Source organism: Cottoperca gobio, chromosome 9, assembly GCF_900634415.1.
Source record: "Cottoperca gobio chromosome 9, fCotGob3.1, whole genome shotgun sequence".
NCBI lineage: Eukaryota > Metazoa > Chordata > Actinopteri > Perciformes > Bovichtidae > Cottoperca > Cottoperca gobio.
The window spans coordinates 8,460,416-8,472,845 of NC_041363.1; the positions used below are offsets into that span (position 1 = coordinate 8,460,416).

General features: G+C 42.3%; 1 protein-coding gene across 2 annotated transcripts; it reads right to left on the reverse strand.

Annotated features, from left to right (window-relative positions):
• Nucleotides 1–4,003: 4,003 nt before the first annotated feature.
• On the reverse strand, nt 4,004–12,430 carry nr2f1a (nuclear receptor subfamily 2, group F, member 1a). 2 transcript variants are annotated; one of them, XM_029440790.1, is made up of 3 exons: nt 11,128–12,430; nt 9,152–9,676; nt 4,004–5,261 (listed from the first exon to the last, which is right to left on the reverse strand). In XM_029440790.1, exons 1-3 carry the CDS (start codon nt 11,552–11,554, stop codon nt 4,987–4,989), a joined length of 1,227 nt encoding a protein of 408 aa, XP_029296650.1. In that variant the 5' UTR covers nt 11,555–12,430; the 3' UTR covers nt 4,004–4,986. The 2 variants fall into 2 exon arrangements, with proteins under 2 accessions (XP_029296650.1, XP_029296649.1); XM_029440789.1 differs by having other exon boundaries at nt 9,152–9,679; nt 11,128–12,429.

Sequence of the window (12,430 nt, forward strand, 5' to 3'; positions counted from 1 at the left end):
GCTGTGACGAGAGATCTGTCCGCTGGAAATGAAGGGCCAGGGGAAGAAGACAAAGGGGGGAAAATGCATGCAGTGGTGTAGAGCTGGATATCTCTGTTAGTTGTCAGCGTTTAGTCCATGGCTGTGGAATGCTAATGAGTGAGGTCTCTCTCCCTTTCTCTCTCCTTTTCTCTCCCTCTCTTTCTCAATCCCCCCTCCTCCTGTCCACCCCCTCCCTCCCTCTCCCCCCGCTCTCTCTCGCTCTCAGGGAGAAAAAGCGGATCGATAGCTGACCCGATGGTTTTGGCCAATGCTTTATTTATCTGGCCAGGCAATGATATTATCAGCCTTGAACGTTATATACAGCAAACGTCTTCCTAAATCAACACAAAGGGATCCGCTTACACAGCGATCCGGGCTTTCTCACAACCACCTCTCTCTGGCGCGCGCTCTCTCTCGGTCAGTAGCGCGCGCACACACGCGTACGCACGCTGGTAGATGCACGCTTTTAACGGACAGGACATTGCAAAGAACGCGCCCGCACACATACATATATTCAAAAAGACCTCACACATGTATAAAAATCCTACCATTGCCTGCACACAGTTTGACAGTCGTAACAAACTTGCGTGCGCGCGTGCACAGACTCACACACACGGGCGCAGGGAGGCGTCCCCGGGAGGCGTCCCCTTATGTTAAATTCACAACTAGGGATATTTTATACCCCGTAGGGCTGGATTTGATCCATGGCTTAAAGGTTGCCTATGAGGTCCGCGGACAGATCTCAGAACAGCACATTGTAATCATAAGATATGCCTCTCTCTATTGACTGTGTATAGTCAATTCAACTGAAAACTCGGGCTGTTTGCTGAGATACAGCGCAAACATCTCACGGGAATTCATTTAATTTTGGACATTTGTCCTCACTGTGCCGTTCCCAGCCATTTTGCAAGCTCGTATGAGTGAGGTGCGTGGTAGACACGGCGAAGCACTTGTTGTCCTGTGTAGTCATCATTTTTACGCACAAGACAATATGAGAAATAAGCCGTGTCATACTTCAGAGGGCCCCCCATTCATAGACGGAGCCGCTATTTGGAAATTGTTATTGTCTCAAAACAACAGTATTTGTCAAATGTGACCGGGAAAACTTGGCTACTATAAGTGAAATGAAGTGACGTGTGACGCCAATAGGACGTTTCCACCGCTGCATAAAACCATTGGCTTGCATTGAGGGTTTTGGAGAAATAGGTTCGCTGACAACTTAGGATAATAAATGTTTCGCTTTCAGACAGATATCTCAAACGTGAAATCGCACCCAGCTGCTTGTGTAAAGCAAACAAATAGCCCCCCGTGTTAGGAGTCCTCCACTTGTGGTTTGATGAATGAAACCAGACAAAGGTAAATGGTTATTTAACTCATTTCGTAGTAACACTTTGGTAACCGGAGTTTCCGAAATTACTGAGACACAAATGGGGCCCATAGTGTGCCACATATCCATCTCCCTTACCCACCGCAGCTTTAGCCCATCTGACAGTACATTTACTTCTCTTTAAGTGCACTTTCTACTTTTTCCTTTACTTTTCATTTAATTAAATATAAGTATTAATAATGTTGTCATAACAGCAGACTATAAGGAATTTGATGATAAATATATCTGATGTTTGATTTTATTAATTCAATATTTGAGGTTTTGCATAATTTCCGATTTGATCTTCTGTCAAATAGTCCAAAAATGGTCAGCAGCCTAAATAAAAAATCACTTTTCCTACAGCCCTCATGTGTTTGGCTTGTATCGCCTTAACAGAAACGGTAATTAGCAACACATGCCACCATTTCATCTGTTTTTGAACTATTGCTTTATATAGCCTGTAGTGTTACAATTGTATAACCAAATGCTCTCAGCAAGAGGATAAAAGATAGTTACTCTAGAGGGATTTAGAATACATTATGTGCAGACAACCAGCTGAAAGCTGCGTTTAATAACCCAACAAACAATTTAGTCCAGAGCATAAAACAAAAACGACCTGGACTGTTGTGATGGCCATGGTGAAGCCATATTCGTTCTCTTTGAAGAACAAACATTTATTCTCGCAGGCAGCCTTTCTCGCCGTCCAGGAAACGATCCTCTGGATTATTCCAAGAACACGCCAGTAAAAGACAAACACGCTAAATAATTCCAGTGCTTCAGTAAATATCTGTTTTTTAAGACTGCGTTTATGGAGGTTGTTGGTTATGTGTGTATATTGTTCATTTTTGTTTAAATTCAGCATATTCTGCCTCCAGTGTAAAGAAGAAAGGAAAGGCCCCATGAGCTCATTATTCTGCAACTTTCATCTGACCTAAAGCTCCGGGAGAATCATATCCACAATAAGGAAACAACGATCGAACAAGAAGAAATATCACATTTATGTTCGTACAGTAGCTTAGGCAACATCAAGGCGTCTGACAACTGACCCAGTGCTACAGACAGGTCGATTGGGCGCTAATAGGTACAATATGCCTGTACAGACATTAATTATGAGAATGAAAACTGCATCCCTGTGAGAGAGCATTTGAGGACAACCTAAAGCACAACCTAAAGCATCACAGCACGAGCGCGAACTAATTAATACCTTAATATTGTAGCCTTTAAACGAGACAGGCAATACAAACAAATAAACCACTGACACCAATACCCCTCCCCCAGTCCTATAAGGCAGATAACAAATATGGCGATATCAAATTCAGACATAGCAACGTGCTGCATGCAGTTCAGCTCCTGTCCTCCTGTCCCTCATCGCTGCCAGTCAGCAGATGAAGATGTGAGCAATATGGCACACAAGCAACACGTCTGATGATGAAGAGGGAGGAGGGGGGGACTAACAGGCAAATGTAATAATTGTCACACCGAAACCCCATTTTCTTCTTCATAACGCCTTTCAATTTATCACATTTTACCACTCTAGGTGTGAGTGTAACGCTGTAATGACAGTGAGGGTAGATCCAGGTCCATAACTGGGCTTCCTGTGTCATGTGTTGAGTATATGGAGACAAAACGCGCATACAGAGACAGACCAATGCAAGGACAGAAACTCTATGTAACCCATCTAACACATTGAGGACTTATCGATGTACTCATTACATGCTGAATGTATCAGACAAACCAAGGCCACATCTCTTTCTGTCTCCCTCACACACACACACACACACACACACACACACACACACACACACACACACACACACACACACACACACACACACACACACACACACAGACACTTGCCTTCCTTCTCACACGTTTCCCCTCTCATTTGTCTCTGCACTGGCTCCACAGTCTCTCGACCCCTCTCTCTCTCTTTTCTTTCTCTCCCTCCCTCTCCTTCCTCCTCTCTATTCCCACACAATGCATCACACTCGGTGTTCCTATCGACTGGCTTACATGCTGTAAAATACATTTTCCAGATTGATCACGCATATCACAGCAGCTTTGCAGCGGGGTCTAACCCTTTTGCCAAATGACGCCCACATCAATATTGAGGCATGCACTATCAAGGCAGAGTTTTTAAGAACGGGGGAGAGGGGAATATTGTTTGGTTTGTGAAGAATCACCTTGATTAAGCCACATGAGGTAGGATAGAGGTGGCTCTGTGTGGTGCGCAGGCTTTCCTTGCTGTCTGGGAAAAATATTAAACATTAATGCGCTCTCAGGCTGGCAGAGAGCTCACTGCTGTAGTTCCTCACGTATAGCCTCCCCTCCTTTGTTTTAGCATTGCCAGTTATGTCAGTGGGTCTGTTCAAATGTATGGTATTCACCCATTGTGTAATTACCACACTTAATCCCGTGTATCACCTCGTTTTCAGTGGTATAGATGTAACAGAAGCAAACAGTGTATTCATAATTATATGTGCCAGTATAAGGTAATGCCGAACAGTGACTCAGTCACTGTAGGTAGCACTTGCGCTTTTCTTATATGAACCATGAGCGCACAGAGACAACACAATCCTTTAGATGATATAACATAAAATATGCTTGAGAATGAGACATTGTTGCCTATTTCTTTTTTTAATAGTACAGTCACCATCACACAACTTCATCAACCGACCCTTCTGCAAAAAGCTGCATCATGGAGTAAGCAAATTGAAGGCAACAACCAATAAAATTCAAGAAACAATGAAAATTTTCAAGACGAAACAAACAAAATGTATTTGAAATGATATATTAAAAGTGCTTTTGATTTTCATGTCTCTCCTCTTTGACTGATGATCGACTCCACACGCACTCATGGCCAGGGGAAAGGCGCCCCAGACGTCCTCTCAGTAAAAATGTCTTGGAGGTCAGTTTGCTGCTGTTGCAGGTCCATCGTTTCAATTGGGAAAAAAGTTCAACCATCAGTGGTAATATTGTCATAGCGATTAGACTGTTTCTTATTCGTCTAAATTTCTTTATTTTTCTGTTTTTAAATTCTCACTTCAATTTTAATTCTTGGAGAACATAGCTTCGACAACATATATCGCACTCATTATAAGAAGCAAAAGGTTATATCAAAAAATTATTAGTATAGAATCACAGAAACCCTGGTTTAGAACCAGAAAAAATACAAAACAGAGAGGTACATAGACACAGGACAATTCTTATAATTGCTTGGAAACATTATTTTCCCGCTAAGTCTTGATTCTTTTTTTCTTACTGCGCATATGATGTTTTTCATTTTATTTGTATTTTTTACAAAAAAAAAGAAAATAAAGACTAGTATTTTACAAAATGAAGAGTATTGTTCTTGACGATGAGGGTGGATTTACACAGGTGTAAAGTCCAGTTCCAATATTTTTCTGTACATAATGTATTCCATCTCAGTCCCAGAAGACAGAAAAAAAGTAATGTCTTCCAAGTTCTCAGAAAAGGTCCTATATATAGTCTTCTTGGAGGAGGAGGAGAAGGAGGAGGAGGAGGAGGAGGAGGATGGGGTGAGGGGCGCAGAATTTTGGTCCTTTTTTTCCTCTCTTTTTCCCACTTTCATATAAGGATCATTGGATGGACATGTAAGGCCAGTTGAAGCTGCTCCCGGATAATAGCATATCCCTGATGAGGGTTTCAATAGGAGTTTTACCTACCAAGCGGACGAAGAACAGCTGCTCGATTACCGACGATGAGACGGTGCGCAGGGAGGGCAGCCGCAGCAGCAGCTTCCCAAAGCGGCTGGGCTGGTTCGGGTACTGGCTTCTCACGTACTCCTCCAGGGCGCACTGCGATTTCTCCTGAAGGCTCTCGATGTGAGCAGCATCCGACAGGCCGCAAGCGTCTGAGAAACACACACCAAAAACACTGTGGTTAGACTCTTCACGTCTCGAAAACCTCAAGGTACAACATGTTGTGGAGCAGTCCCTGAATCTGATATTATTTTGTTGTTAAACTTCAACATTTCGAGGAACAACTGAAACAATAACTGTTGGCAACAAATATATTATTTAAAAAAATATTATAGCCTATTATTAAAACATATCAGTCACCAAGCTTGCAGAGAAACAATGATTTTAAATACACATATTACTGTTTCTGTACATATGTATATTTAAATATATAGAACTCAAATTACACTGCTGTAATTTCTGCTTAGTATGTTCGGTAAAAAATATGAACACAAAAGCACATGGTCAATTTTAGCCTCATGTGGGCTCAGCTTTAGAAAGTGCACACCTTGCCATGCCCAATTTATGTCCTGCAGAAGCACTTTGGTTATCATTCAACATCCGCCTTTACGTGTTATTGACAAAGTGGAATGAACAAACACACTGCCCAAACATGCTACATCACACAGAGCGTGTGGGACTGTCATACAGAATAAACAAGGGGCTTGCTGCTGTAGTAGGGGATGCACAAGTCAGTGAAGGATATACCTGTCTGCTCTTACTACAATCAACAATAATATAGTGTTGAATGCCATGAAAACAGTGTTGTTAGGGTGTATAGGAAGAAAGGATGGGGCAATGGAGCAGGGGCGAAAGGTAGGGTATAGGCCTAAAGGCCGATGATCTTGATGTCTGGACTATGGGGATTCAAGTATAAGGAAACATAAACGGCACAGATGAAACTGAAATTACACTAGATGTAATGTGACCTAATTACTCTGCAGTAAGCTGTTAAGTCATTTCGCCGTTCTTCTCTCCATAGACCACTCTTGGCCTGTTTTTTTTTTTTTTTTTTTTTTTTTTTGATGGAGCCTATAGGACAGGCCGCTGGAAGCAATCAAATTTATTACAGGGGGTGAAGTCAATAGTCACGCAGAAGCGACAGAATATGTCAGAAAATGAGCCTGTGCTACAACGCAGGCGAGGCGCCTATTTTGGTGCTCACTGGTGGGCTATGCAGTCCTGCGCAGCCACGCTTCAGTATAGACAAAAGCATATAAGGCTTGTTAGTGTCGTTCGATGTTTTAGCCTGTTATAAAGAGAAGTGCTTTTCACACAAGCAGGCGTGTTCTATAAACTGCTGTAAACGCAAGCAGCATAATCGCTGGCATATATGGTCCCACATGGAGTCTAGGCTGTCCTCAAAAGATTCTGTATTGAGCTGTGCTTTTGTAGAAACTACACAAGGAAGACATCTTTAGTTTCTAAGCACTAATACATTAAACACCGGACAGAGGCTTTTAAGCCTATTCGTGATTCTTCAGTGCTATAACTCACTATGGCCAGACACAATAACCTTATGAACCCGGGGGCATCGCTGAGATCTCGGGGTGATTTACTGTGACCTTAGTCCGTTCGGTCAAAGCCCCATGTATGCAAATCCCTTTGGATTAACGCTGAGTGTCCCTTTTAAAATCTACAGAAATCAATAAGGTGGAAATTAATTACATTTGGACATTTGTGGTAAAATATAATACTTGAATGTTGCAATGCAGCGATATAGGGAGTGCAGGGGATAGGCTTCAGTTGAATGTATGCGTCAATAGAAAGCTGGTCAAAGGCACCCCATAGTTCTCTATTAGGCCTGCCTGCAACCCTGCACCCCACTACCTCAATATACTGAGACATGAGAGAAGATAGCTTCCAGATTAGCAAACAACTATGTCTGTGGTAGGTTAGCAAAGGCACACACTGCAGCGTGCTCACGTGGATAAGGACTTAATGTGAAACAAGGATCCTAAACTGTGGTGAAATAGTGTACCCTGGCTACTTGTTTATGCATCAAATACTGACAAGTCTGGTGTTATTAAAGGCAAACAATCCACGCTGGTTCTGGCAAAGTGCCACATGACTTTTTTTATAGCCAACACCAGTTGTAGCCCATCAACCTAACTAAATGATCAGTTAGAAAACATGGACGATGTTAATGTGTGTATGAAGTTTCTCTGGGTAATCCGTGGTGAATTACTGAAACACCGTGCAATAGGAAAATATTGCCAAAATGTTAAGTGCACACGTTAAAGCGAATCTAACAGGATGTCACATTACTTAAGTGTGGTAACTGAGGCAAAGTATCAATGTATTTGTGTTAAAGCACATATTTACCTCTTAGTATGCCTTAACATTTTTGGCGTGTCAAAAAAAAACTAGTTGCCAAACCCCTAAACTGAAAAGTAGATATAATGGCTCCTGAAACTAAATATATATATATAAATAGAAAGATCTGTAACTAAAGAAAAAACTATATGGTAATGTGTTCGCCAAAAAAAGAAAATTGAAAGTTGAAGCTGATATAGTGGCTTGAAATACAATGTCTGAGTTCTTCTTTACAAGTTTGGTGAGCACTCAAACTTTGGATAATTTAGATCCCGTTTACAGAGTTTATTTTTTTACTTTATACACACTGTATGACATATTAATATGGTGTCATATAATTGATCAATAATATATTATGTTATAATTTAAATTTAAATATAAATATAATTTAAAATATAATATAATAACAGTTAAGATATACATGTAGTTTTATATTGTGACGTAAAGTAAATAATAAACAATAATTACTGAAATTTGCTCTAGGACAAGTGCAGCTACTCAATATTAAATTAAGCTATGACGCTTTCTAGGGATATTGAAAGTGGGAAATATTTCAATATAACTCCACATCTCAAAACTACTGTAAAACTGAATATTTTATCACGAACGTGTCCAATTATAGGATATGTATAACTATGTTACAGAATTTTGTAATGGGCAAAATCCGAGACAATGAGGTCAAAACTTTGAGGTAAGTTCTGAAGTAGTTTGGGGCCTGTGAGTGAGTTTAGACTTTCCCTTTTCTTCCTATCACCACCAGACTCCCTTGACACAACAGGCCTAATGGCACCAAGCGTACACAACCCACCCCAAAATAGCATCTAAATTACGCACCGAGAGTAAATGAGGACCTTTAGGACCTTGTCCCAGTCAGCCATTAATTAAGCTATCAACAATGTAGGTTACTTTTGGAAATTGCTGCTGATGACTTTTCAAAGCGTGTGCGACAAGAGAAACTATGCTCAATAACTTAGAAAATTAATAGGTCAGCTAAGATTAATCTACAAACAATCTATACAGCAGTGCTGCACTGAGTCCTACAGAAGCGATGCACTGATCATATGAGTCAACATCCATCAGCTTTTTTGATCTCAGTCTGCTAAGGATTATTTCCTTCCCCCCAAGACATGTGTTTGTGCACGCAAAACAAGGATAAAAGCATGCACCAACACTCATAAATGCATCAGCTGTCATATATCACACAGTGATAGACTATTTCATCTTTACGCTCGATTATTTGACACCTGTTCTAAAATTTATGGACGCGAACCTACAATATCGCTCTCGGCTCAGACGTGTTCAAAAAAGTTTAAACTCAACACCAATAAAATATTTACATATATAAGATTGTCAATTATATCTTTTCTTAGGCGCATTGAACTGAGTGATGCACTAAAAAACTTGATGCGCTCACTCAATCTGGATTTGTTTACACGTCTTATGCTGCGGCTACAACGGACATGGGAATGCATGTAAGTGGATATGTAGCGAGCTGTTGACAAAATAGCTATTCAATCGGCAACACAAACATCTCGTAAACTTAGATTTGTGACCAGTCTATACTTGACAGCCATATTCTTGATGCCACAGTGTTTCGCCCTTCGAGCCTCGCTCCTAGTAACATTACTGCAACTATAGGCCTTATTTGATTATAGACGTGTTTCTATGTGACATGTCGGACACCCACCTGATGTAAAAAGCACGATGGCCTTGAGGCAGCTGTACTCTGCCGAGTCAACGTGCAGGGTCTTAAGCTTCTCCACTTGCTCCTGGAAGATCCGGATGTGATCCATGAAAGCCACGACCCGGTCCGCGGACATCGGGGAGGCGTGGAGGCCCGCCGCGGCGAGCAGAGGGGCAACATGTAGAGGCATGGAGCACTGGGCTGCGTTAAGCACAAACAACTCGCTCCACGTCAGCCTGAGAAGGGACACCTGGTCGGTGATCTGCAGGTCGGGAAAGAAAGGGATGTTTCTCGCCCACTCCACGGCGCTGAAGAGCAATCGAGCAGCCAGCTCGCAGATGTTCTCGATGCCCATGATATTGTTGGGCTGCATGCACTGGCTCCCGTAACGGGACGTCGGGTAAGGCTCGGCCCGCAGCAATAAAGAGATGTATCCGGACAGATAGCAGTGGCCATTCAGAGGGTCCCCGTTCGTCAGCGCATACTGGCCTGGGTTGGGTTGAGTTGGCGGCATTCGTCCTCGCTGAACCGCTAACAAAAAGAAAGAGAAAAAAGAGGAAATGTGCATCCAGGACTGATAAACATAGTTCAAGAGTAGTAACCGTAGAGCAAGCTACAGCTAGTCTTTTTTTCTCCTCAGTAAAACGGCTTGCACTGACATCTAAATTCAGCACGCTTTTCCAAACATATTGACTAGAGTATGCCGTTTGTAAGAGCAAATTATTATATCGACAGAATAAACATCTCATCAAAACAGATGTGTTTTGTCCCTCAACCTTCCCACTGTTTGTATTTCTATTAAGGGTTGCACGTTACATGTATGCAGAATGAAAATACAATCACTTTTATACATCAAACATACATTTCCTGCTGTACAAAACACATTTAACAAATGCACTATTGTGAGTATTTCAGGGCGTTATTGCATATTGGATGCAGCAGCCCACTTACATTACTTTACCATTATATTTACGTGGGCTTTTGTTTATATTAATAATCCATCATTGTGGCCAAACATATTACAAATATGATTGATAATTAGTGTTTGAGGCAATCACATTTACACATTTTAGCCAAACCCAAAGGTCAGCTGGTAATAAAAGGAATTCAGCTATTGATTAATATTAAATAAATAAAATATTTATGTAACTCATGATACATTACACGTGGTCTTGTAGTTTATGCTGCAAATTATTAGATTTTAAATCAGGGATGTTTGCATGAATTGGAATAAAACACTTGACATAGAGAGGAAAGTTATACGGCCTGTAATGCACCAGGCAAAACAATGAGCCATGAACAACTTCAGCGGCATTATTCAGTGTGTCTGAGCTGTCTAGTCAGCATAAGGAGCTAGAGTGAGACGTGGGTTTGTAGTGTGTTCATTTTACATTCACACACAGAGATTACAAACCCTTCTGTAGAAATATAAATTATAAACTACACATACATATGGAAGGGACTATTTGCCTTGCACACTAAATACACACACACATACACACACACACGCACACACACACATACACAGACAGACAGATAGACAGGCAGACATACAGGCACACACACACACACACACACACACACACACACACACACACACACACGCACACGCACATACACGCACACACACACTTCTGCTCTGAAACCTATACGTAAAAATGGCCTGCTGGACCGAATGCCTTTGCTTGATAATAGTACAATTTAGACTGCAAGGAAAAACTAAATAAAAGGGTCAGCTAGACGAGCCGCTTTGTTCAGGCGACCTGCATTCACAAGCATAGCTGCTGTGGCTGCACTGGCCTTTTACCTCTCTTACATAGGCAGAAATACTAATCATTCATGCAAACATCCCTACAAAAACATGGATGGAGACTGCAGTATGCCCAGCCGTATGACTGTGACCTTAATGCAACATGGCAGCCCTGTTCGTCTGCTACTATGCTATGCGTAATCATGAATGGCTTTAAAAATATATTCACCTTCCCGTCGCATTCCCACTTTTAAACATTTCTTCAGCCGGCAGTATTGGCACTGGTTTCGGTGGTGCTGGTCAATGGGACAGTTCCTATTGGCACGACATGAGTATGTTAAGTTCCTCCGTACACTCCTCTTGAAGAAACTTTTGCATCCCTCGCAGGTGAACTGGCCATAGTGTTTGCCGCTCGATTTGTCTCCACAAACCACACATTCGATATGCTGTGGTCCAGAATTTTGACTCCCCTTCTCTCCGGCGGTCCCCGGTGTGGACGGGGGTCCAGGCTGGCTGGGGGTCTGCGGAGTGTGCGGCGCCGCTGACGCCGTCTGCTGCTGCTCCCTTGCCGGCTGCGCTGCTGGGTTGGGGCCGCTCGGAGGTCCTCCGGCCACGTCTTCCTGCGGATCTCTCCAGACGCTAACTACCATTGCCATATCTCGGCTCCTGAAAGTGCTATAAAGCGAAATGATCGCCGGTGTTTATAAAGCGGTGGACAAAAAACGAGATCTCAAAAGACGGGGCAGTGCAAAGTCAAATCGGAGCACGCAATCTCCTATGGGGTAAGAAGGAGAGTACAACGCGATCAATACATTCAAAATACAGGAGGGCGATTGAATAGGCACCCGATCAGGATTTGCAAGTATCGGGAGGCCAGTTCCAAGGTAAATTGCAGACAGCCATTCAGGAATCCCTAATCTTGAAGGAAAAACAGAGTCCAGTCGTAACAAATTGCAGTTTGATATAAAATAGCCACAAAGGAAAGGCAGGAGCGATTCACAGGCAGGAACGAGTAAAAAACCTTTTGCTGGAAAGACTCGCGATCCAAAGTGCTGCGGAGATAAATTCCTTTCTCTTTTCTTCCCCTTGCTCCTTTACACTCCCGTCTTCGTCGTATCGGAGGGGAGGAAAAACTGAAGTGCCGGATTTTTACATCTATATTCTTAAATAAGCCTCATCATCTCGCCCAGCAGCGAAAGAAAACCGCGTCGCCGAATGAAGTGCCCATGTATAGTTTCACCTCTCTCCAGCAGGAGGAATGGAGATACGAAGAGAAAAGATAAAAAAGAAGACCAACACCAACAACTAATAGAATATGCAAGAAGAAGGAGAGACCCAAAAATGAATGCGCTTAAACGGGAGGACCAGCAGAGCAATGTTTCCGAAACGGGGGATCTGCGCGAATGTCTGTATATAGTGAACTTTGACACTACTATTGAAACTGACACGTTTCTATGGAGATCGCTGCGCCTTATATGGTGCTCATGTCAAGGAGCCAAGAGAGGGGCTGCTGGAGACTGATAATCAAAGGC